At 44.3% G+C, this 25,347-nt stretch overlaps 2 protein-coding genes across 5 annotated transcripts in view; one reads left to right on the forward strand and one right to left on the reverse strand.

Annotated features, from left to right (window-relative positions):
* Window positions 1–25,347, reverse strand: part of PCTP (phosphatidylcholine transfer protein) — an 83,171-nt gene that overhangs the window by 31,387 nt on the left and 26,437 nt on the right. The gene's annotated exons all lie outside the window — the stretch shown is intronic.
* TMEM100 (transmembrane protein 100) lies at window positions 1,696–10,438 on the forward strand. Of its 4 annotated transcripts, none has more exons than XM_074970886.1 (2): window positions 1,696–1,875; window positions 9,245–10,438. In XM_074970886.1, exon 2 carries the CDS (start codon window positions 9,312–9,314, stop codon window positions 9,714–9,716), a length of 405 nt encoding a protein of 134 aa, XP_074826987.1. In that variant the 5' UTR covers window positions 1,696–1,875; window positions 9,245–9,311; the 3' UTR covers window positions 9,717–10,438. The 4 variants fall into 4 exon arrangements, with proteins under 4 accessions (XP_074826987.1, XP_074826986.1, XP_074826988.1 ...); XM_074970885.1 differs by lacking the exon at window positions 1,696–1,875 and adding an exon at window positions 1,882–2,103 and having other exon boundaries at window positions 9,245–10,437; XM_074970887.1 differs by lacking the exon at window positions 1,696–1,875 and adding an exon at window positions 2,117–2,240.

Consider the following 25,347-nt stretch of genomic DNA (forward strand, 5'->3'; position numbering starts at 1 on the left):
GAGAAGGGGATGGAGGAAGAGGAAGCAGCCTTGGTTGCCTGCTCAACCCAAGTAGTCCCCTGTAGGTGGGAGGAGAAGCTACAGGGGAAATCTTGCTCACACCAGACAGCCCTGCTAAAGAGAGACAGCTCGGGTGAGATGAGTGATGGGATGAAATACCTGAGAACTGGAGAAGAGGACAGTGGTCCTGAGGTCTGTCAAGGACTCCAGTGACTGTCCTGAAGTCATGTCATCAGGCATTCTACCAGTGAAAAGGTTAGGCAGAGCTAAAATTGCTTTGTGATATAGTCATACAAGGCTATTAAAGCATTGGCCTAAAACATTGGGGTGAAATACACCCCAAGTCTCATACACTAAGCTCCACTTACATTAGATTCCACATTAGATTCCATTCTGAGGGAGCTGGCCTGTCTTTTGGGATGGGTGAAAGGTGCTGCAAACATAAGAATCAGAAAGGAGTGCTGGACAAAAGGTGAAAATAACAGACTTCTTGTATAAATTGGTGGCAATTCTCCAGAACACCTCTGGCCTGATTTTGACTGAAAGAGACACAACCCATGGTGGGATAATTTAAGGGATTGCATCTCCATCACCAGAAAGAAGTTAACACAACAGGAAGAGGGTGAAATCCTGGCCCCAGGAACATTAATGGCAAGATTTCCATTGACTTCACTGGGCTCAGGATTTCACCCCAGAAAGGGGAGTCAAAAGTACATGTACATTCTCAGCGACAGAGACTGATTAAATACATCCGGTGCATTGCTGGTCTATCAAGCATTGATTAAACAGTGCCTTTTAAATGTAAGCTGTGGCTAAACTTAACCACAAAAATCAAACAGACCCTTCCCCCAACATTTAAGGCAAAATTTCCCGCTTATATCTAAGGAAACAAAGGAAGCCACAAGATTAAAAATAACTAAATTCTTGATATTATATTGACTGATAGATTGAAGCCTAGAAATTCCCTTTAAAAGTTTTTTAAATAAGATTGATAAACACCTTCAGACTTTATTGCACTAAGAACATAGTTCTAAACCTGATGCAAGCTGCATTCCTTCCAACCTTATTTTTGAGCAAGTAGAAGCCAGTTGGGAGCCCCTCTGGATTTCAAAGCGCACTGTGCTCCGGCAGAGCTTTTAAACAACCATAAGACACTGATCCTGCAACGAACTCCACTTGAGCAGACCCCCACCCCCCAAACACCCTCCCTCCGTGCCCCATTGAAGTCTATAGGGCTCAGCACTGCCTCAGCAGTCCTGCCACTTGGATCAGAGCCTTACACCACTTTTCAACTAAACTTCATGCAAGAGAGAGGGTGTGTGTGTGTGTGTTTTGATTTGGGTTTGTCAGATATCCGGAGCTGCTATAAAATGCACCTGTTTCCCCAGACTTGCTGGATCTAGGTTCATATAGGGCGCCCATCACCATGGTCTCTGAGTGCATTTCAGAGGACCTGAAAGGGGGGTTCCGTGCTGGAGCGGGTGGGTGGATGGGGAGGGAGTATTGTTGTTGTTATTTCTGTTACCCGAGCACCCACGGGCCAGGCTGGGATCTCCGCAGGGGCACGTTTGCCCAGGCTGGGGGCTGGACGGCCGAGCCTGCTCCCCTCCTGCCCAGCGGAGAGACGGACCCCAGAGGAGAAACCAGCCAAGCAGCTTTCCAAACCTCCGGCCCGCCCGCCCGCCTGCTCCAAAGCGGCTCAGCCCTTCCCAGCCACGCTCCCTTCCGCCGAATTTCCCCCGGTCCCTTAATGGTCTTCCAGCCTGGCTCCGCACTTTGCTTACACTCCCTTGCGCGGCGATGTGCGCCCCCCCCTCCGCTGTGTGCGCGGTGCGAGGGGCTGGCTGCCCCAGTTCCACTCCGGCCGAGGCGAAGGTAAGCGGCGCGCCCAGGCTCTGGGCTCCGACCGCCCAAAGTTCACGCCCGCTGGGTACTGAGCCGGGGTTTTGTGCACCAGCCGGCGGCTGGCTCAGGCGCGTTTCTGGAGGAGCGGGAGCATGTGCGCTTTGTTGAATGGGGCCCAGAGCTGCGGCGCTGTAGAGGGGGATTTTCTGGGTGTAAAGGGAGTCACGAGGGATGCAGGTCTCTGCTGCGCCGGTACAGGTGAGCGGTCACTGTCCTGCAGGTCCAGGAATTCTCTCCTTGGGCACAACTGTTGGGAGCGCAGCTGGAACAAACCCGCGGCGTGCCCGCTAGGAAGGTCCGCCCGAATGTAACCGACCGCGCTCCACTTGGGAGAGGTGGGTTTGATCCAGTCTGCTGCGGTTCACCGAGGACTTGTCTACCCGGTGTAACCTTCTATCGGGTTGGTCAAGCCAGGGGTGGGGGGAGTGACCCCAAGAAAAGGATTTCGTTCGCTAATAAACCCTGGAGTTGTTTAGATTTAGAGTAACTTCTACAGAACCCTGTTCAGTGTCTGTTGGTTTAATCCTTGTTACATTCAGGAGGACTTTCCCCCATAAAGGTACAATGTGTAGCGCATATCATTCTTCTTCTTAACTTTAAGGTGGTGTATGAATTCCTGATACCAACACTCTTGTACTTGGAGAGAGTTGCTTCTTTTCTCTCATAGGGGAGTGTATGACAACCGTTTTGTGCCTGGTCATGCCCCCTCTCTTATATTTGACTATAGACAGGACGGTTATTAGTTTACAGGACCATAGGGGTGCATGGTATATTGTAAGGTCTCCTTCTTGAAAAATTTTCAAATGATAAATCGCATACAGTGCAGATTCTTCCCCCACCCCTAGCCCCCTAAGATTATGGCTGAGAAATGAAAAACTACAATAAACTTTTTGTAATTCTTGCATACAGGAATTTTGTGTAGCAACCAATTATCAGCACCCCTGTCCACACTCGGATGCAGCCTGCATGTATATTACATGTACCTCTGCTACCTTTTTTGTCCTGATCCTCCAGGCTTACTCCTGTGAGTAAGCACAAAGTGACTACAAAGAACTACAGAAGGTGCAGGACAACAATCAGGCCCAGAACATCTATGCAAAAAGTCTTAATCACCTTCCTCCACTATTGCATAAAAAGCAAAAAGGTGCAAAGGCTGTGGCAGCTGGCCCATTCCGTCTATTTGCACTTCTCCAATGGTATTTGGCATGGAGCTGATCTCCCGAGAGAGCATCACATTGGAAACTTTCATAGTTTGAACATGGGACTTGATTTATAGATTTCACATCTCAACTTTTCTACTTTGATGGGGGATAAGTTTGCTGTGTGGATTCAGGTTTGCTGAGGGGCACTGCTATTTCACTGCAACATATTCAAGGGTAAATGCAAATCACTCACAGAACAGCATATCTATTTCTAAGCATGCCGCAGGCACCGTGGTTTGTTTAGCACAAACATCTTAGTTAGAGGTTTTTGAATAGACTTCCTTATAAAATGAATACAGTGGATGGCAAAAACTTTTTTTTAAATACCTTCAAGTACACAGTTGGTAGTTAATTCAGAATATTCCTTTCTTTCTCCTGCAGCACAGGACTATGCTATACCTAGTTAAAGGTTTCATGGGGGGAAGGGGAGTGTCTAAAGTTCAGCTGGTAACTTTGTTAGGCATCAGGCACAACAACTTATTCAAAAGGATAAGAAAGGAGATCTTCTTAGCTGATCACTGACATAAGCTAAGTGTATTTTAGATATTCGTGGGTGTAATATCTTAAGGATCTGGAGAATAACAGAAGTTATCTGTGTAAATGCACACTTGCATTTATGGGATATTTAAAAACAACTTCAGTTTTATCATTCCATGTATTTATTGCCATCCTCAAAGGCCCTGCTGCAGAGTTAAAATGATCCTAACACTTTACCACCTTCCCATGCCTATAGAAAAGCAATGGTGAATAAGCCTCATAACAGAAATCTTTGCCGTTTTGGGAGGTAACCCAGCTGCCTGGTGATCTCACAGCTGTTACTGCCCTCGATAACAGTTTCCCTCATTCTGCCACTCTCAAAACTGTCCCACTGAACTGCTCCAGGTTCTGAGCCCTTAGAAATCTTATTTAAAAGATTCAGAAAAGAAAATGACAGCCTGATATTAAATACAATGGAACAGTATTTATCAGCCTAGGACACAGGATTCAGTTTACTGAATAAAAGGGGAAGTTTTCAGTGTAATAAACCTATATAAGAGCAGGGCACTATCAGTAGAGCTTAAAGCGCTTTACAAAGGGAGGTCAGTCTCACTAGCCACAGTTTACATGTAGGGAAACTGAGGCACCAAGCGGTGAAGTGACATGCCCAAGGTCACCCAGCAGAAAAGCTGAGTCTAGAACCCACATCGCCTGAGTCCCATCCAGAGCTCTATCTTTTAAGCTGTCTTTAAGTGGGATAACCCCTCATCATGGATATCGGGTTAAGGGTTACATTGGGCAGTAAAGATCAGATTCCACTCCAGCTCCCCTCGAGCTCTTTTGCCAGACGCTTTAATGGACAAGGATGCTGTGAGTTCCAGTGCTCATTGCTGAAGGTGACACGCTGTCAGAGGAAAAATACCAGGGTCAAAAGCAAGAGGCTGCTGTCACCAAGGAAATAGGCACTAAAGAGCAGAGGCAGGGGCGGTAGAAGGTCCCCCAGCCTGTTCAGAAGCCAGTGTAGAGCAGACCCTTATTTCCTTGCAGGAGCCTTATTCTGAAGAGCTGATGTTACCCAAACTCTTTTCTTGTAGGAAACCTCCATGCTAGAGCCATATCATGTCCAATTCATCATCCAGCAACAACTAACACCCCAAAGCCTGGAGCTGCTCTTTCTGCTGCCTGACTTTACCTCAGAGTGACAGAGGAGGCTTTTTAAAACCGACTCCCCTGCCCCCCCCCCATCCCAGCCCCTTACCAAGTGATTTGCTGTGATGGATTTCAGATGAACATGGTAGGTGCACACAGCTGGATATTGTTTTCAGCTCTTTTAAGTAAATCTCCTCTTACATTTATTAGTGGATACTAAAGTAAAACATTCCTCTACCCCTTTTATACTTTACCTATAGAATAACTGCTGTGACACCTTTGCCCAAGTGAAAATAGCTGCTTGGGAAAAAAACTGAATACAAAATGTGTATTCACTAAAAGCAAACTAATGGCCCAATCCTGTTGGTATTGTTAGTGTGTCCTTCCTAGAAGTTCCTACTTTATAAACCCGGGGTGTGTTGGCCAGGTGATGTCAATCAAGATTGACTTCACTTGATCTTCATCAGTTTACACAGGCTGAGGATCTGGTCCTTGCTTTTCCAGGAGTGTGTACGTTTAGTACATGCATTTGGAACAGTTTAGTTTATTTGTGTTCCAGGAACTCAAGGTGGCTTACCATATTTTTGTAAATGAATATTTGTGCACTTATGCTCTCATGTAGAAACATATCCTGCCCCTTTGAAGTCAATGGGAGTTTTGCCAAAGAGTTGGATGGGGTCAGGGTTAGGCTGTAGGTGATTCTGGTACTTTTTAGGGAGGATTTTATGTTTCATATTGTTCATTTTTGTTGTTTGACACAGAGATTGCTTACTGGGCAGGCAAATTAGCTTCTTCCCGTAATATTTTTAATCTGCATATTTGTCCTGACTTTGTGAAGTTTGATACTATGCACCAGGGTGATACAGTGCTTATTAGGAATGTACATAATAGACTGGGACGGGAGCAGAGGGACAGGGACGCTAGGTAGTCAGCAACAGGCATTTAAAAGAGAGGTACAATGAATGTTTTGGAAAATGAACAAGTTTATTATGGGCCTGATCCAAAAGCCTCTTGAAGTGAATGGGAACTTCCCTGCTGCTGTCAGTGGGCTATGGATCAAGTCCAAACGTGCTAAATCATTACTATGGGAGATGTGGTAAATAATGTGTCTTTTTATAATGTCTGGGAAGTTTAATAAGACAGAAATGGAGCTAAATAACACAAAGGGTTTGACCCACTAACAAAGCTAAAAGACAGCATTCCGAGTCGAGTTCTCCATTGCCCTGCTCCTCCTGTAGTGACTTACATGGGTACATATTGAATATACACTGGCACCATTCTGATGCAGGAGCATTTCACATCTTTACACTGGCGTAAGTCACTGCTCACAGGGTAGAGCAACAGCGGATCAGACCGAGGACTTTTTGCTTGCAATTTTTAGTAACGCCTAAGATAATCAGAACAGCAAGATTAAACGAAAAGGTGGGTGTTTCTCCATTCCTTCAGCTTGCCCTTCAAAGCAAATGGGATGTGCGCACTGAATGCCGATGGCCTCCTTTGACCGTCCCAGATGTTGTCTAATCAGATTCACCTGAATGGTCAGAAAGACTGTGTGGAGGCCCATGGATGGCAAGTGGGATCAGCCCAAGCCCTGCTCACTGCAGGGCAGGGGGGTGTGCGTGTAAAGTTTTGCCACGTGGTCTCAGGAAAGAAAACACATTGTAATCGAAACAGGCGAGTCTGATTGTTAACCCACAAAATTGTCAGGGGGCACACAGGGACAGGCATAGGGCCTGAAACTACATGTTGATTAAACAAATAAGGGGCATGTGTACACCAGGTGTTTATGGTCTGAAAATGCCTCAATACATGCGATACAATTAATTAATTGGAGCACACTGACTCCAGATTCATCACAATCTCTGGTGTCCTCTAAGGCTACTTCTGTGCTTGAAGCTGGGGGGTGTGATTGTGATATGTACGTGCTAGTGCAGCATGAATAGTATGTAGCCGCAGTAGCAGGATCCATGGCAAGCGGCAGCCTCACGTACGTAGCCATGGGGGTCAGGTAGGTTTGTAATTGGGAAGCTGCTAGGCCGTGTCACTGCTCGCTGCTGCCCATGCTACGGTGGCTACCCTATTTTTAGCGCATTAGCTCAATGAGCGCTAGTGTGAGCATGTCTACGGGAGCAGGGAATCACACCCCTTGCTGCAAGTGTAGACACAGCTGAAGTGTGCTAAGTTGCAGGCAAGCTGACTGTGTCCCATTAAGAACTGCTGTAGTGATCAATTGGACAGTTTAACAGCTTTAGGCTGGAGTTTTCAAAGAAGCCTAAGGGAGTTTGAAAATCAATGGGAACTTAAATTCCTTTGACAATCCCAGGCCTGATATATTGAAGCTGCAAGATTATGGCCTAGAAGAGCCTTCACCGATTCAGGTGCATTTGCAGTTTTTTTTAGAAACGTTCAACAGTAACCCCTTTCTCTAAATAACCCTTAGCTTGAGAGACAGCGTATTGTTCGATGCCAATAGGGGACAGACCCAGCCTCAGTGGGTGAGAAATGTGAGCTGTCAAATATACAAAATAAGCAGGGATTTGGGGGCCAGAGTGTTGAGAGAGTCTGGATGACGGAGGAGTTGGAATAGTTTAAAATAAACCAGCCGCCCATTGGTATTTCCTAGCACTGATTCCACAGTGCTAGGCACCTTGCACATTACTGCATGGCCATAGTGACTAGGAACCCTGAGCAAGGATGAGATGAGAGCCTTGTTGTGCTAGGTCCCATGCAGATGAAAAACAAATGCAGTTCCTGCTCCAGAGAGCCCACAGCCTGGGATTTTCAACTGAGCCTATAGCAGTTAGGTGCTCAAATGCCATTGAAATTCAATGGGATTTGGGCACCTAATTCCCTTATTTTCTTTTGAAAATCCCAGATGAGTTAAAATATTTATAAGGCCCCGAGCATGCACCAGTTTACACATACACTTAATGTTACTTAGACCAGCAGTTCTACTTGTCGTGAGTGGCAGAGCCTAAAGGAAAGGAGTAACTTTCATTCATTTAAAAAAACAAAAACAAAAAGTAAAATATTTGATCTATCAAATGAGATGTTTGTTCTCTGAATTATTCATTCATTACATGGACAGCTTCAAACTCTGCTTCCAACCCAAGGCTGGAAATTGAAAGAGATATTAGAATTGTCAAAATAGGTTTGATCAAAACTGTGCGTTTGTTCTGTAGATATATTTAGGTTGAGATTTTCAGTATTGCCTGGGGATTTGGATGCCCAATTCCCATTAAAAATTGACAGATGGTATTACTGCTTACTGACTTCCTGTCTGCATTTAGGCCCTGATTCTGCAAAGCCTTACTTATCTCAGTGGGGCTACTCAGTTATTACTCAGTGTGAGTAAAGGGGGAAGAACGTGGCCCTTTTGTATGCTTGTAATGATTTGCTTTCAAAGAAGCTGTAATAAAATGATTTCCAAGAGCCAATACACAGAAGGCTCTCAGGAGGAATGCAAGTTAAGTACAATTATGGAAGTTGCAACACTCTGTTATGAAACTAAATAAATACGTAGTATTGCTTATTTGACCTATTCCCTACTGATGGGTGATATCCGTTGATCTAGAGTCAGTGACGTGCTATTTATGTATTGAGAAAAAAGATGCAAGAAAAGCAAAAAGGATGTGGAATCTAATAACTTATAAACAATTAATAAAGATCAGATTTATTATTGTAAAAAGCTTCCTGGTTTTATTTATATGTATAAATAAAATCATAGAAGGAAGAGCAGATAATTGTTATAAAAATAAAAAACTCACTCTCCCAGGATCAAGCTGTTATTACTGTTTGCTAGTTTATGTTTATATTTTTATTTTAAACTGCCTCGATGCTTCATGTATTTTGGGTGAAAATGCATCAGACCTTCCGCCTTCCTTTAATGCCCCAAGCCTTATTAATGTGACTAACCTCATTGAACTCAGTGGGACTACTCAGAAGCTTAGAGTTAAATGGGTGCCCGAGTCTTTCCAGGATCCGGGCCTAAATGTAGATGGTGTGGTGATGAGCAATGCCTATATATTAAAAAGGTGAAGAGAGTAGGCCAAATTCTGCTCTCACACACAAGCAAACTCACTGTGCCAAATTCCACAGCATAAGCAGGTCCAATTCCACTGAAGTCTAAGAAGTCGTATCTATTTTGCACCAGCTCATTGACTTTAGATTGTACAGATATAGCTAAAAACAAGATTTGGCCCAAGATCCTTCAGGGCAAGCGTTTGTCAAGCTCTGTGGCTCAGTTCCTTCAAAGACTTATGCATGTGCTTAACTTCAGGCCTGGGAGTAGCCCTATTTAAAATCAACTCCAGTCCACTGCAATCAAGAGGAAATACTCACATGCTTAAAGTTAAGCCCAGACATAAATCTTTGCATGATCAAAGATGCTATGTTTGTGCAGCATCTACCACAGCTGGGCCCCGATCCGGACTGGGACCTTTCCGTGCTACCATAAATGTGTGTAATAGTTAAAGACTTGTCAGCTGAATGCTTGCATCTTCTTTCCACAGTGTAAGGCATATTCAGCAGAACCTGGTCTAGCCTAAGAATTTGCCTAGAAAAGTCCAGAAGCACAAGATGACAGACGAGCCCATTAAAGAGATTCTGGGAGCTCCAAAGCATCCTGAACCCGTAACGATGGAGAAGAGCAATAACAATGACTGTGTGGTAGCCACTGTCCCTTTGGTCAGTGAGTGCCAGCTGACTGCAGCAACTGGAGGAGCGGAGCTATCCTGTTACCGTTGCACTATCCCCTTTGGCGTGGTCATTCTTATAGCTGGTGTGGTGGTCACCGCCGTGGCGTATAGCTTCAATTCCCACGGCTCAATCATCTCAGTGTTTGGACTGGTCCTCTTGTCATCTGGACTCCTCTTGCTGGCTTCTAGCGCCTTGTGCTGGAAAATCAGGCAACGGCACAAGAAAGCCAAAAGGCGTGAGAGTCAGACAGCGCTTGTGGCGAATCAGAGAAGCTTGTTTGGTTAGAGACTACCAGGAAAACATTGAACAGAAGAGCGCTCCCTTGTAAGTCAATTTGACTATTTATTCATAAGTCAGACTGCAGGAGGTTTTTGACTGGATTGGAATGAAAATGGGTTGGATTAAGAGACTCTAGGAGCATCTTTGGAATTGTTAGTATCTGTCATTTCACAGACTTACAGAAAGTGATATTTCTTCCAAGACAGAGGGGGGAAAGAGGTGGATTTTATTTTTTTTCCTTCACAGAAAACAAATTTGTCATAACTGCGGTCAAGAGAATTAGTCAACACTCAGATACTATTGGAAAGGGAGCCTGGTGAACAATCAAGAAAATAACTTAACCTGATCTGATGTGCCAGAAACCTGCTTAAAAATAATACTCACTGTGAGGTCTGTCCAAGGGAGGAGTTGTAGCATATGAACAGATGACAAAAAAAAACCCATGTGGTAGATTGCCTTTGACTTACGTTGTTCTAGGGACAAACAACTGTGATTGCTCAATAAGCTGATGTGAGGATGGCAGGTCATTTTGGTTTGTTCCAATGAGTTATCGGTGGTACTTTTAAAAACAAACAAACAAAAAACAGTAACATTAAACTTGTTTTGCTATTGAATAGAGGTAGGTCGCTATTTGTAATTATATTTGTCCAACATAAATAACGAGGTATGAGTATAGCTTAAAAAAAGTGAGTTTTTTTGTAAATTAAAGTGGTTGGATTTAGCACTTTTGATGAGTTTGATATAAAAAAAGATGAAAAGTGTACATTTCATTTAAAATAATAAACATTCAGTGCTGCTAGAGCTTTAGAAAGTCTGGCATTTTTCATTGTTATCAGGACTGCTTGTCCTTTCAGCTTCGATCCCCGTGCTTTATGATCTTCTTTTCACATCCCTTTGTAGACCAATAGCTGTGTTAATAATTTTGAACACAGACTGTCCTGTCTCATCTATACTTACAAAGCCTATGTTTGATTTGATGTGTTTTCCTTATTTACGTCTTCAGTAAAGATGGAGCTACATCAAAATTATAAGGCTCAGTCCTACGAAGACTTATGCATGTCAGCAATAGCATTCAGACTGTGAAGTGGATGAGGTTACTCACAAGTTACTCATGTACATAAATATATACAGGATCAGCCTCATAATTATCACTGTTTAGATACGTAGGGCCCAATCCTGCAGATACTCAATACCCGGTGTAGTGCTCATCACCACAAGTAGATCCATTGGTGTCATTGGATCTACTCACAGTAGCAAGCACATACGATGTGTGATATTCTGTGGTCACTCAGTGCTTAAGGTGCTTGCAAGTGCTCTGCTTTATTCAGTGTGTGGTTCCAACTGGCTGTCCATTACAGGAGCTTCACTCAATCCTGCCCAGACTGTCTGGGAAGCTCAGTCCTTAAAGGCACAGTCCCTAATACTATGCAACGGGGCTCAGAATTTAAACAGAATACCATTTTACATTATCTTGAATTTCTCCAGATGCGTGTGGATGTAGAGGAAAAAAGAGGTCTCTATATTTTACAATTGTACGTACAACATCTAGTAGAATTAGGGTAGGGCCCTGATTTAGAAAAGCACCCCTATCCAGTATTGCATTTAAATACTGTACTGAATAGGGTTGGACTTAAGCATGAGTTTAAATGCTTTCAAAAATGAGGAAAAACAAAGATTTGACTGACTACACATAGCAAGCAGATTTGTGGACTAAGAAGGTGCCATTTTTACAGTCCCTTTGGTCAGCCCTCTAACCTTAAATGTTCATCAAGAGATCCAAGGCCTTTGAAAGAAGGGAGATTGCACTTCTATCTACTGCTTTACAAAACAGCTTGCATTGCTGAAAAGACTGAAGCAAAACAGGATTGTAACTGAAGACCATACTGTTTTTACAGCAGTAAGTAAAGACTCTGCAGTCAGTTTTTATTTGGCACCCTATTCCCTTCTGAGTTAATAGAATATTTTTACAGGCTGTAGCCTTGCAAACAATTTTTTGGTCATTATTCATGACAGGCAAACACTGGCAACTTAATCACCGATAACTGGCAAGATCTGCCATCAACTACAGGCTCAGGTTACACAAAATCATTTTCTGTTCAAAACTGGGTGGAACAGAGACAATAGACGTTGTCTGGTGCAGTTGTCCCATTGTCACAGCTCTCTGCTCTGAAATGCTTTATCTACCAAGGCTGTCTTGCTCCATTGGTTAATTGGGTGGGTTGGTCGGGAAGGAAAGCAAAACAAAACATTCTCAAGTGATAGCATGAAAGATAAATGCAGGTGACTTTCCATCTAGGACCAACGCGAGAGCCCTGATCCACACCTTCTCTTGAAGCTAGTGGCACTTCTGTTTGCCTGAAAGACAGGTTGCAGTATCTGGCACTTACAGTTCAATGGGCAGAATTTTCATTTCTTTTTGTGAGACCCAAGTGGCTGAAATGGGCTTTAAAAGGACAACCAGAAGTCAGCTAGGACTGGACTGTTGTTCAAGGCAAAGGCAGACACTGCAAACATTGGGAAGGGGAAACAGCCGGGTTAGGGGATGGCCGTAGGTGTTTTGAAGGCAAGAGTGGAAAATATTTTCAGTGCCCCTCTCCCTGCCTCACAGCAGCCAAGCAGTATGGCACCCCTAGCCATTGGTGGCCACGGTGACCCCCCCCCTTCTCACCTAGCCCCGGTCACCGTAATCAACATAATGGGCTAAATTCTGCTTCCCTCAGAGGCCCCAATTTAACAAAATATTGAAACACATGCTAAAATCCCATTAAAGTCATTGGGATGTCACTCAACTAGCACCTCCATCTACATGCTAAAGGGGAGAGAGTTTGTAGGTGGGCCTTTCCCCCTCAAATGCATCTGTACCAGGGCCTGGCCTGATCCCATTCCTTCCCACATAGCCCCATCTCCCTGAATGCCAGGATGGCTTCATAGATGGGATCACTGACCACACCTGTTGAACAGGTGCGGTAAGGGGAATCCCTCCCCAGGCTCTCTCTGGCCTGGGAGTGACCATGCCTGGATAGCTTTCTTCCCCTCCTCCCCAGCAGGGCTTATGCTTCTAAACTCCCTAACTTATCTGGGGACTGGTGAAGCGCACGCTGTGTTTTAAATAGAGCAGGCTGTACATGTGGGAGGGGATGTTTGGAGTCAGTATTTGCGTTGCTACACTCCGTGGTTACTTGACACGATAATAAAACTGCTTGCATCAGAGGAAAGCTGACAGTGCATTTTAGCACTTTCATAGCACCAACTTAATCACGGCAGGAAGCTTTCCTGCTACTGGGAGAACATGTTGCGTCACCAGAACATCTGACACTGGTGTCCAATGTCAATCACTTTGCTTAAGGTCATTAAAAAATATTAGGGAGTCCCCTTACAATATAAAGCCTTTGCATGACTGACAATTAACAGGAAACCCATAGCATGCTAAATAATTGAACAGGTGCATTCAAGAAGTGTCTTTCCTGGTTAAAAATGAGAAAAGTGATTGACATCAGCGCAGCTGGGGTGGGCTGGTCAAACACGACTCTAACAGGCCTGTCAAGTGGGTGTCATGGGAAAGAAAATAAATTTTTCTGCCCCTTTTTTGAAAGTGGGATTTTATGGACCGCAGTGAAGGGAATGGCTTCAGCTGGAGTCTGGGTCAAGATGGAAAGTCCAAGAGTGATTTCAGTGTCATTAGGGTAACTCGGCAGCTTCTGCACTGAGATCTGGCGACACGCAGGTATAGAACTGGTGGGAGAAGAGACCCATGCTGCTCACCCTCGGCAGCAGAGGCCTTTCAAGGTATAGATTCTCCCTTGGAGACACTAAAGTATCAACAAGCGAGCTTGCATGTGACACACACGGGATGAAAGCAAATTAGAAATGCAAACTAGGCTAGGATCCATAAAAGGCCAAATTCAATGGTGGTTAAATGAAGGGGGCTGGATGGGGGTAAGTGAGGGCACATATTGACCGTAGGCATTTATACAGAGGCAGAATTTTCCTTTGTGATCAGCCTGGCAAATCTCTAGTGCCTATTCTATTCTCTCCTGTGTGAGTAATTCCCACTGCTGTCAATGGGAGATCTGCACCTGCAGGGCGGGAGCAGGCTGCTTGTGCCAGTGTCTGCATTGCTACTAAGAGGGGCAGTAAGACCTTAGCCTTCTGGGAGACAATGGTGGACCGCATTTCAAACCTTCAGCGTACAAGGACCAAGCCCTCTGACGTTCACCAGTGCACGTACAGCATAGGTTCTCATACCAAAGGAGTGTCTCAGAAGAGAAACACTGAGGCCGGAAGAGGTACCTGAGTGTGGGACCACTGCAGCTCCATCTGCAGAACTCAGTCATCACCCAGGCAGTCTGAGAAGGTGCATCTGCACTTCCACCGGTGAGAGGAAGTGTATCTAATGCTCTGTAACATGATTACAGGGAAAGGTTTCTTCCCTATTTCTCCTTACTTTAGGCAAGCAAAATGATAATACCCTGGAAAAACAAGCCCCTTATTCTGGTCTCATTCAGAAGTGAGACAGAGTTTATCAGGGGATTGGTCAGAGGATTCCTTCCTTTGCCTGGAAGTTCTAGGTTCTGTTCCCTGTTTTATCACTAACACACTGTGTGCCATTGGCCTAAAGATTAGCCCACCCTTTGCCAAAAAGTGGCTGTTCGTTTTGGGTGCCTCAGTTTTGGGGCAGTTTGAGGCGTGTCGGTAACACACGTTGCACGCCCAGAGATAAAGGCACACAAGCATGTGACTACTTTTGAAAAGCTTGTCCTCAGTCTCCCTCTGTGCTTGCTCCCCGTCTGTAAAATGGAGATAATACCTACCTGCCACAAGTTGCCATACTCAAATAACTGATGCTGTTCAAAGGGCCGTAAGGGCCCTCCGTGGCAAGGGCTAGAAGGCCACAGTGTTGTTGTTATTACTTTCACTATACCAGAAAATGGGGATACCACATTCAAGTAGATCTGAACTTCTGTGATGAAACCAGAGCTACACTAAGTGAACCCCCCAAACGAGGCAGCTGCACACACAAAACTCTGCCTATGTTTGACAGAAATTTTTCTGAGGCCCATGAGCCCTTTGAGCTAATGAGAATTTGATGTATGGTGTCATGCCAAAGCCATGCAGTCCCCATGGTTTTGCATCAAAACCATTTGAAACTCAACAATTTCCACTGAATTCCACTTGGCATTTTTCATTAGAAATCCACAACTCAGGATGCAGCCCCCTCGGAGATCAACATTAGTTTCCAGTTAAAATGCCTTCCCTTCTTGTATGAAAAGACGTTGAATGCAACAAATGATACTTCAGTTTTGGGTGAGGTTGTGTGGGAGTCCATGCAAATTTTATTGTCTCCACTGCTTGTCTCTCCCTTCCTGAAAGCTCTGGCAGCATCACACAAGAAAAAAAAAATTGCCTTCACACGGATAGAAAATTATCTAATTGGGAATTGCTCTGGTGCACCAGAGCAAACGTGGGGATCTTAAATAATAATTTAAAAATCTAAGTACAGGAAATTGTGTCTGTAACTACACCCTGTGTTGCTATTGTACACAACGCCTGTTATAGCCTGGAGTTATCTTTGGACTTATCTAAAAGTTGCCACTTTAACCGCGTTGCCATAAATAAAGCAGCACAACCCCCTATTTGGATGCCATTACCCTGGAATACAAGTGTTTATAATACTATAGCTTATTCTGGTTTGGGAACTGAAATAAACGACACTGGTATAAGATCACGTTATTCCAGTTTAATGGCATCCATGCTAGGGCTTTACAGGTAAAACTATATTGGCAAAAATTAATTAATTAATGAATTAATTAATCAATCACAGCCCTGAATGTGGACAAATGCACCATGAAATGAATGATGTACCTGAGATACATCAATGATATTTTCATCCTCTGGACAGGTGATCTAAACTACCTCATAGATTTCCACCACAACTTCAGCAACCACCGCCATCTGTTCCACTCTCTATAGAACTTTCCCACAGTAGCATCAACTTCCTGGACACCACAGTCAGCTTCAGCAATGTAACCTTACAGAGGACTATATACAAGAAATCTATGGATCACCACCCCTCCCTTCACAGATCTAGTGACTACCCCAAACATACCAATAAATGTTATCTACAGCCAAGCAGTCAGATAAGCATAGGCACCGACTCCGTGGGTGCTCCGGGGCTGGAGTACCCACGGTGCTTAGGACTTTCCAGGAGGGACAGGGGAGGAGCGGTGAGGAGGCGGAGAAGAGGCACGGCAGGGCCAGGGACTTGGGAGAAGGAGGTGGAATGACAACGGGGTGAGGGTGGTGTAGGGGCGGGGCCAGGGTGGGGTCAAACACCCACCGGGAACAGTGGAAGTCGGCACCTATGCCATAGAATATGCTCTGATGAGAAAGTCCAGGACATACACTTTAACACACAAAACCACCTTCACCAAACAAGGACACTCCACCAGAAAAGTAGATCACAACATAGAATGGGCCACCCAAATACTCCAAGAGAACCTGTTTCAATATGGAACTAAAACTCCCCTCCAGCGACACACCCCTAGTTGTCACCTACTATCTGATACTGGAACCCCTACAGCGTATAATTAAACAATTACAGCCCATGCTTGATGGACATCACATCCTGAAAGATATCTTTCTTGCGCCCCTCTTCTGGCCTTTAAATAACCCCTCAACTTCTCCAATCTCATCATCAGACACAAGCTCCCCACAGACCAGGACACACCAACTCAAAGCAGCACAAGACACTACCAGATCAACAGATGCAAAATGTATAGGCATATCTTCACTGCTATGATGATCAACACTCACCACAACTCACATTTCAAGATCCCTGGGTCCTACACATGCCTATCACAACATGTGGCATACCTCACTAGCTGCACTAAATGCCCTAACAACAACTATGTGGAATGAGACAAATGAGACAATCACTACACTCTCAAATCAACTCACACAGGAAAATGATAAAAGACAAAAACACTATATCACCGGTGGGTGAACACTTTTCACAAAGTGACCACTCTGTATCTGACCTATCAGTCCTCATCCTCAAAGGAAACCTGCACAAAACTTTCAAAAGACAAGCCTGGGAGCTTAAGTTCATAACTTTGCCAGACACTAAAAATCGTGGTCTTAATGAAGACCCTAGATTTTTGGTTTATTACAACAATCTATAACTCACTAAACACCCCACTTTTTTTTTCCTTTCCTTTCCCCCCTCTGAATGGAGAGGTGTTAACTGGCTACATCACCTTGAATTGTCTTTTGAAAGATGTGTTAAATACTTATGCTCAACAATTTTTTCCACCTTGTATTTAGCTGTGACAAGAATACATTTCCCAGACCTGAAGAATTTTGTGTAAGCGTGAAAGCTTGTCTCTCTCACCAACAGAAGTTGGTCCAATAAAACATATTACTTCGCCCACCTCGTCTCTCTAATATCTTAGGACCAACTCAGCTACACAACCACTGCATACACATCCCTAACTGACAGTAAACGTGTGTGTAGACCAGCCTTTATAGACAAGAATACACAGACAGGGCAGAAATTGCTGCTTAAACTGCAGCATCGATTTGAATTTTAGGCTCTTATTGAGATAATTAATGTCACTATTAACGCAAGTGAGGACCGATCACCTCTCTTATGTGAGGGAAATTGAAATCCTTGTGTGCTAGCCAATGCATCGAAATATTTCTTATGGGGAGATTTGCATTTCTGTTTCACAAAGCACCTTTCTTCTGTCAATTCAGTTCACGCCCAAGTGCTTTGTGCAGTAAAAGCCCAAAACTGTGTAAAACCACCTTAAAAATATGGCTCTGTAGAGACTATATTGATACTCTGATTTTATATAAAATATCTACACTATATGTAAGAATATGGAAAGATACCGTAGCTTTTAAAGTGTGTGTAGATTGCCCAGCTGGAGGAAATACATTTAACAGTTTATGGAAGATAAAGTCTTGTTTGTAAGATACATTGGGCCAGATCGCCAGCTGGTGTAAATCAGCTCAGCTCCAAAGAAGTTAACAAGGCTTCACCATTTACACCAGGTTAAGACCTGCTCCCCTCCTCCGCCTGATCCATTTCCCAACAGCCCCCCACCCCAATCACTAAAGTCATCCCATCATAATGTGTTTAATGTGCTACCATCATGTAATAACCACCCTGGCTAGGTGAATTCATTACAATCAAGCATAGGGCTCTTTGAAACTCACAAAGAATGTCCCAGGTTCTAGTGAAATAGACACATGGCCATAGCTAAACTGCAATTTAATCTCCGAGAGTCAGAGCCACTTTATACAGTAAAACAATTAACAGACTTTATTTATTTATTTAAAGGCCACCAGTGCTCGGCCCAGCCATGCTACCCTTCAGTCTAAGGTCCCAGGTTTGTGAATTGAGTTAACAGCTTTCCTGGAAAACTGGCCCATGACATTATTTCCTTGTGAACTCCATCCACCTGTCATGTTAGTGCTTGGTGCGACGCCAGCACTGGCAGGAAATAATAGGCAGCAGGATACCGGTGTGTGTCAGTGGCCCTGACCCTCCCATTCCTGAACATGAATAAGTTTTGAGCTTGCAAGGCGTCACAGCGGATCGGCTTCTGGGCCCACAGAAATGTATGGGTGGGATGCACAGCTATTAAAATAACATCCAGCCGGCTGGGCTGCAGAAACCGCACTGTATGGGAAGAGACAGTGGTGCATTGTCTCTGGCTATTACTGTAATGCAGCTCTTTGTTCTTTTGCCTGCCCTCTCAAAGGCAGGGAGTTATACAACGGCTAGTTAAAACAAGAACAAAAATACTAATTTCTGGTCCATCAGTGTCTGAATGAGCTGAAATTCTCATAGACAAACCTAAAAACTGCAGCTAACAATTTCCATCATTAAGATCCAGTTTTCCAGCAGATGAAGAAATATATCAAACATGTTGAAAAAACAAACAAACAAAAAAAGCAAACAGAACAAAACAAAAAAACTCTTACAGCCAGAGACTGTTTTCAGACCCATTATTCTCTATTTTATAGCTGTTCGTCATCAATCTGGTAACTGAAACTGTACCAGGGCAGCAGGTGTCATTGGTAGCTTTAACAGTTTCCTGGGAGAAATGAAAGCCATCCTGAAAGAGAGATTTAGGACCAGATTGTGGCTTTTAAGCTGCAGCTGTTGCTGGAGAGTGGTTCAGGAAATGCTACAGGAGAGGCCAAGGAAGGAATTGCTACTGGAGACAGCCTGCGGCAGTGGCCGCTCTCCGGTCCTTTCAGCGTGTGCACTGCAGTGTGCATTCTTCCATGCTTGGCCAGCGTTGCCATGCCTCACTGGCAAGCCAGCATCCATGAGGCCAGGGTGCTAACAGAGAACAGCGCCCAAGTGCCCCAACAGGTTTAGATAGAGCCCTTTCACAAGGCAGCAGGAATTCTCTTCATGCTCTGTCCCCGTGTAGAGCAGGGCACAATCTAGGTTCTTCTGTGACAACTCTCCATCATGGCATCCCCAAGCCTTAAGACCGTAAAGCTGGAGCACACAGCCAAACGGTCCAAACTGGCCTCCGATTTGAGGTGCCACGGTTGGCGGGTGTCTGACTTCAGATACCTTGAAGGAGCCTGAAGGGTCTTCTGAGCACCAGCCCTGTGAGGATCAGGCCACTTTAAAGGCATCTCATTCTGACATCCCAAAGTCACAAGTCACTTTTGAAATTCTTGAGCCCTCAGACGCTGAATAAAAACAACATGCTTCCCTGATTGCACAGAGGAGCAAATAGCTGAGCCGGGTAACTAATAATTGAAACAACGTGGAGTCCGCTGGCACCTTAAAGACTAACAGATTTATTTGGGCATAAGCTTTCGTGGGTAAAAAAACCCCCACTTCTTCAGATGCAGGGAGTCATGGAGCCCGATGCATGGAGTCGAATAACTGAAACGTACAAGAGTGCTACAGAAAAAAGAACCCTCATTTCCGGGGCCGGTGGACGGGAGCCAGAAGACGCGCTGGAATGGCATGCTGGGATTGCAGCTGAAAGGAAACTCTTTGTTTGTAAGCCAGCAATCATCCTCCCTCTTTTAGCCTGGCTGATCCCACAGTCCCTCCTCTGGCAAAATTCCTGTTCACTTTCAATGAGATTTCTGCCCAAAGGAATCCAGTGGTCATAGCTTTTCCTGTGCTGCTAGAATAGTGCCAGCCTCTCATCTCAAAGCTGCCAAACCACCTGGAACTAACCCAGGAGAATTTCATGCTCAACTTTTATGAACCCCCCTCGCCCCCCGCTCCACAACATTCCTTGAAGAGCAAAGCAAAACTGTTTTACCGTCTCCTGACAGGCATGGCATTTCTGAGATTACGTTTCTTAGTTTCATAACAAAACCTATGACTGCTGGTCACATTGTAGGTCTTCTGAGCTGAACCAATCTTTGCAAGCCCGCCCCATCCCTTGTGCAACCAACTAGATTTACTTCTCGTTTAAAACAAGGTTCATAATAGCCCCAGAAAAGTGCAGTCTCCCAAGAAAGGAGGGAAAGGCAACTGTCTGCTAGTTTAAAAATATTGTTAGTATCGCTTTAAATCGTGAGATGAGAGAAGGTCACGTGACTAGAGGGAGACGCTACAGAAGAGCTGAAGTTCTGATGCAGTGGAGATTCACCTTCCATGAAGGACTCTCCTCCATGCCCACAGTGAAGTGCTGTCTAGCAACCAAGAGGTTCCCCCTGCTGTGTTTGGGTCTCCATGGCCTTTTGGCACCAAGGTTGAGGGCAGAAAGAGGCAGGCAGGCGCTGGGCCTGATCTGCAGTGCCTTCTCCTGCAAACCCATCAGATTTCCCGTGACAGTCTGGCAAGGAATTAGTAGGGCTTAACTCCCACTGGGAACCCAGGCCACACACAACTAGGAGGGGCCCCAGAGGGATAAAGGTGCCATTGCAGCAGTACAGAGGCAAGACTGGTCCATGCAGACCTGGGAAAATGAGTAGAAGGGATCAGACGTGGCCCCTCCATTCCATATTCCTCTTGTGCAGGTAGTGTGTAGGGATCTCCAGGACTTATGCCTCACTGAGTTTCTATGCCCATCCAGTCCATTCCTCTGACTTTCTCTGTGGGAGGCGGCATCTGGGCTGTCATAGCAAGGTACCTCACTGTTACTTCTCAGTGCTCCAATGTAATAAGCTGCCTCTAACCAGGAAAGTAGCTTACCCATCTCTACAACTCACAACGCTTAAGCAAACTTGTCTGTTCCATCAAACTGGATGTAATGAACCTGAAACCTAAAGCAAAATGGATTGAGAAAAAGTTAACCCAAAAACCCATACAAGCTGAAACTGACAAGCTCTGTATCTTGCCGTTAGGGTTATGCAAGTGCTGCTCCCCAGGTAATGGCAGAGCAAAGATCTCTGACAATTTCCAATTACTTCGCTCAAGAGAAGAGCCTGTTGTTTTAGAATACTTGGGGCCAGATCCCTCGTTGGTGTAAACTGACGTTGTTCCATTGGCGTCAGTGAAACTATGCCAATTTACATCAGATGGGAATCTGGCCCTTTAAAAAGAAAAGTAAGCTTAGTTTTTCTGCTAAGTTAAATATCTCTTATCTGTATCCATCACGCAAGCAGAAAGGCCTTTCAGTCATCATTTCAGTCATCATTGAAATAAGTTTGTAAATAGACATCCTGCTGTCATAGCCATTTAACTATAAATAGACAGTTTTCGTAAGAAATTCCAACAATTGGATCGATTGCTTCCTGATCCGGAAACGAAACTGGTGCAGCTAGATTACCACATGCAAAAGGGTTAATAAAATCCATGCTAGAAATAGACAGTCAAATCACCCCCTACCCTTCAACCTTATGCAGGCAAAACTGTTAGAGGCAGTGAGTGTTTAACCTCTGCAATGACTGTAAGGTTAGACACATCATTGGTAACATTTCAGTTGTTTGTTAGATCAGCTCCAAAGTTTTAGAAGATAAATATCTTGATTTTTCTTTTAAAATAAAATCCTAGAAAATTAACTTCCCCCTCTATTTGCCAGCACTTGAGTCCAGGGCTCAGTCTTTGATAGCAATAGCTGATCACACCATAGCTATCATCCCCTGATTACCAGAAGCCTCTTAAATCAAGGATTGTGAGATACATAAACTGAAAGCTCTCTGGCACTCTAGGAGCTATTCACACAGTGCTGACTAAAGTCCTGGCCCAGTGTGCACAGAGTTGAGTAAAAACAAGGAGGAGTCCTTGTGGCACCTTAGAGACTAACAAATTTATTTGGGCATAAACTTTTGTGGGATATAATCCACTTCATCAGATGCATGGAGTGGAAAATACAGAGGCAGGTATAAATACACAGCACATGAAAAGATGGGAGTTGCCTTACCAAGTGGGGGGAGGTCAGTGCTAACGAGCCTATTCAATTAAGGTGGAATTGGTGGAATTGGCTCGTTAGCACTGACACCCCCCCCCCCCCACGTGGTAAGGCAACTCCCATCTTTTCATGTGCTAGAATATATATTCTGCTTACTGTATTTTCCACTCCATGCATCTGACGAAGTGGGTTTTAGCCCACGAAAGCTTATGCCCAAATACATGTGTTAGTCTCTAAGGTGCCACAAAGACTCCTCCTTGTTTTTGCTGATACAGACTAACATGGCTACCACTCCGAGAGTTGAGTAAAGTGTCAGATAGGATCTTTGCGGTCAGCCTCTTTTTTTGGTTGTTCTAACATCCTGGACAGGAATAGAGGGGAATATCCCAGGACACTCAAAAATCCACTTCAATTGTCAAGTGGTTGTAAAGTGAAGAACTGCTGAGGAGATGCACAGAGCCCTGAGCTCAGGACTTAACAGGAAAAAAAAAGAAGAAGAAGGAAGGAAGGAAGGAAGGAAGGACAGATTTTTCCCCAGCTACTTGTTTTAATACATGTTTACAGATTTTAAAATTCAGCAAATGATTTGGGGTGTTTACAACATTTTTTTTAAAAAACAAACAAACAAAAACATACAACACACTAAATTTTTGCAGTTCTTCTTTCAAACCTCTTTGTGGCATGGACAGCAAAGATGTACTGACTAGGACAGAGTGTTGTGTAATGGTTAAAGCAAGGGGGGGAAACTTAAAAGTTCCAGTCAGAGGAACATCTTCCATGTTAAAGCCTTATGGAATAACACATTCCTGGTGGAAGCTCTCCTCTTTCCTACTGCCATCAAGGGTAGATGAAGGCCTCAGTCCTGACCTGAAATTTTCATCCATGGGATGAGACATAGTTCAGTCTCAGCAGAAAATGAATGGGCACAGAGACTTATCTTCTTAACCCGTGAATAAAACGTGCCGGTCAGGATTGAGGGCTTGTCTGCATGGCGAGTTAGCATGCAGCGAGCCAGGGTGTGACTCTACAGGTCACCAGATTACGGCGCACTAACTTGCTGTGTGGACGCTGCTATAGCACAGTGACAGTCCTGGAGTATGGCTTAGCGTACTATAGACAAGTCCTGAAACATGTTGGCAGATAGCTTGGAGAGGCCTGCAGCCCTGCGGTTCAAGATGTCCCTGATCCATGGATAGAGAAGAGGCTTGGTTTTACTTTTGAATAAAGCACATGACTGAGTCAGGAGATCTGGTTTCTATGCATAGCTGTGCTAGACTTCTTGTGTGGCCTGGCTAAATCACAGGGCATATTTGCTACTGCCAATTGTGGTGGTTGCTTTTATGCGGGGGACAGCTCTCCAATAGGAACTGGGCGCACAAGCCACTAAACAGTGACTCAGAGGGATCAGCTTTCCATCTAGTCTTGCAGTTCACTGGCCTAAATAAAAAATAAAAATAAAATTCCCTTGCTAACTCTTTGCTTTTCTGTTGAAGAATCCCTACTGAGCCTGCATTGCAATGAGCTGAACCCCTTTGAATCAGAAGTCATTAATTTTGGGGTCCAGAACAGAATTTTTTCGGCCGCCCACCGGTTTCACTAGAATGTCTTAAACACCCACACATGGTATCCAGACACACCTATGTTCACACAACTTTGACCACCCAGTCTGTGAGACCATGCTCAGTACAAGCAAAGCAGCAAATCTGGTGGGCACGTGACCCTGCGTGCCCCGCCGCCCCATGCGTTGACTCCCTGTGCAATGTTGCCAAGCCAGTCTTACACTTTCAAAAAAAAGTCTCCATTAATTTTGGATGCCAAATTTTAGGCATTGAACTGGGCACCCAAAAAGCGGAGCGCACAAAAATGAGGGTGCACTTCTGAAGACAAACAAACAGACACACTCAATTTTCCCAATTGTACTATAAAGTGGCTACTATTTCCTGCCCTCAGACAGGAGGTTGAGGGTATTAGTTAAACACTCCTAACGTGCTTGGATATCCTTGGGGGAAAGGAGCTTTCGGAGTGTCATTATTAGAACTGGTTGACATGTTTTCTGACTGACCAAGGTTCCATTGGAAAATGGTGATTTGATTAAAATCTAGATGTTTTGTAAAAACATAATCGATTTGGTCAAAAAAAAAACAGCATGGGAAATTTAGAGACAGTTGAAATGTTTCAGTGTTATCGTTCTGAGTTTTACGTTAATGTCACGTTTTGTGTCAAAACCATAAAAATTAAGAATATTTAGTTTTGCAAAAACATATGAAATTTTAACCTTTTGTCCCAGTTTGGGCTGAAGCAACATTTCAAAATCTCAGAATTTCCCACAGGACAGGTGACAGCTCTCACTGTTATTCCTTTGCATCTATTCACCTAGTCAATTTGCCCTGGCGGGAAAGACAATAACCTGACCCAAGAAATGACCCACTCTGATCAATATCTATGCACACACTGTTGACACTTTGCTAAAACCCTGATTCTGACTATGTCACTCATTTCGCTGAAGTAGAGTGTTGGCAGTTTCAGTTTCCTGTGGCTGAATCAAATCTTTTGTACTTTTTCCTTTTGGTCTGTTTTCTTTTACCGGTGTTACAAGCTTGCAGAGCCTCTGCAGCTGCCTTTCAGAGAGACACACATCGCAGGCCATCGGGCAAGGAGTACAAAAGAACTCCAGTAACCGTAAACGTAACAACATGGACATCTGGCATATAGATTTGTAAGTATGGCTGTGTCAGGTCCTTGGCTGGATCGTGGTATTGTCTCCAGGTGTGGTTCATGCACCTAGTTTAACACTAGAATGCTGCAAATATAACCAGCAGCAGTTTTGCCGGTTAATTTGACAGAGCTCTTTCTTCTATTTAGCTGTCATTTGGAAAGGAATAAAAACCACGCATTTTTGGACCTATTTATTAGTATTTTGGTAGCAGCTAGAGGCCCCAATCAGACCCCCATGTACACACTGTACATATATCATAATAGAACTGTTCCAGAGAGCTTACAATTTAAAACACATGGTGAGAGGCAGCAAATTGACACAATAAAACAGATTGGGGGGAGGGGAGAAGGCAACCGTGAAATTGTTGTATTTGATACAGTCAGCAGCAGCCCCAGCCAGCCCACGCCTCGCCTTTTTAAAGTGTAGCCAGTTTTTATCAGAACAAAGGAGAGACCAAGTAATTCAGATTAATCGACTTCCAAAGCTCGATGTGCCCCAATCTCCTCTCTGTGTACAATTAATTACTCCCATCTCACTCCATCATGCCTGTTTTAATTGATTGGGTAGTGCTAAT

The sequence above is a fragment of the Natator depressus genome, chromosome 14, assembly GCF_965152275.1.
Source record: "Natator depressus isolate rNatDep1 chromosome 14, rNatDep2.hap1, whole genome shotgun sequence".
Taxonomy (NCBI): domain Eukaryota; kingdom Metazoa; phylum Chordata; order Testudines; family Cheloniidae; genus Natator; species Natator depressus.

Excerpts from the sequence above, each read along its gene's own strand:
- TMEM100 (XM_074970886.1), top strand. The coding sequence starts at position 9,312 with ATGACAGACGAGCCCATTAAAGAGATTCTGGGAGCTCCAAAGCATCCT.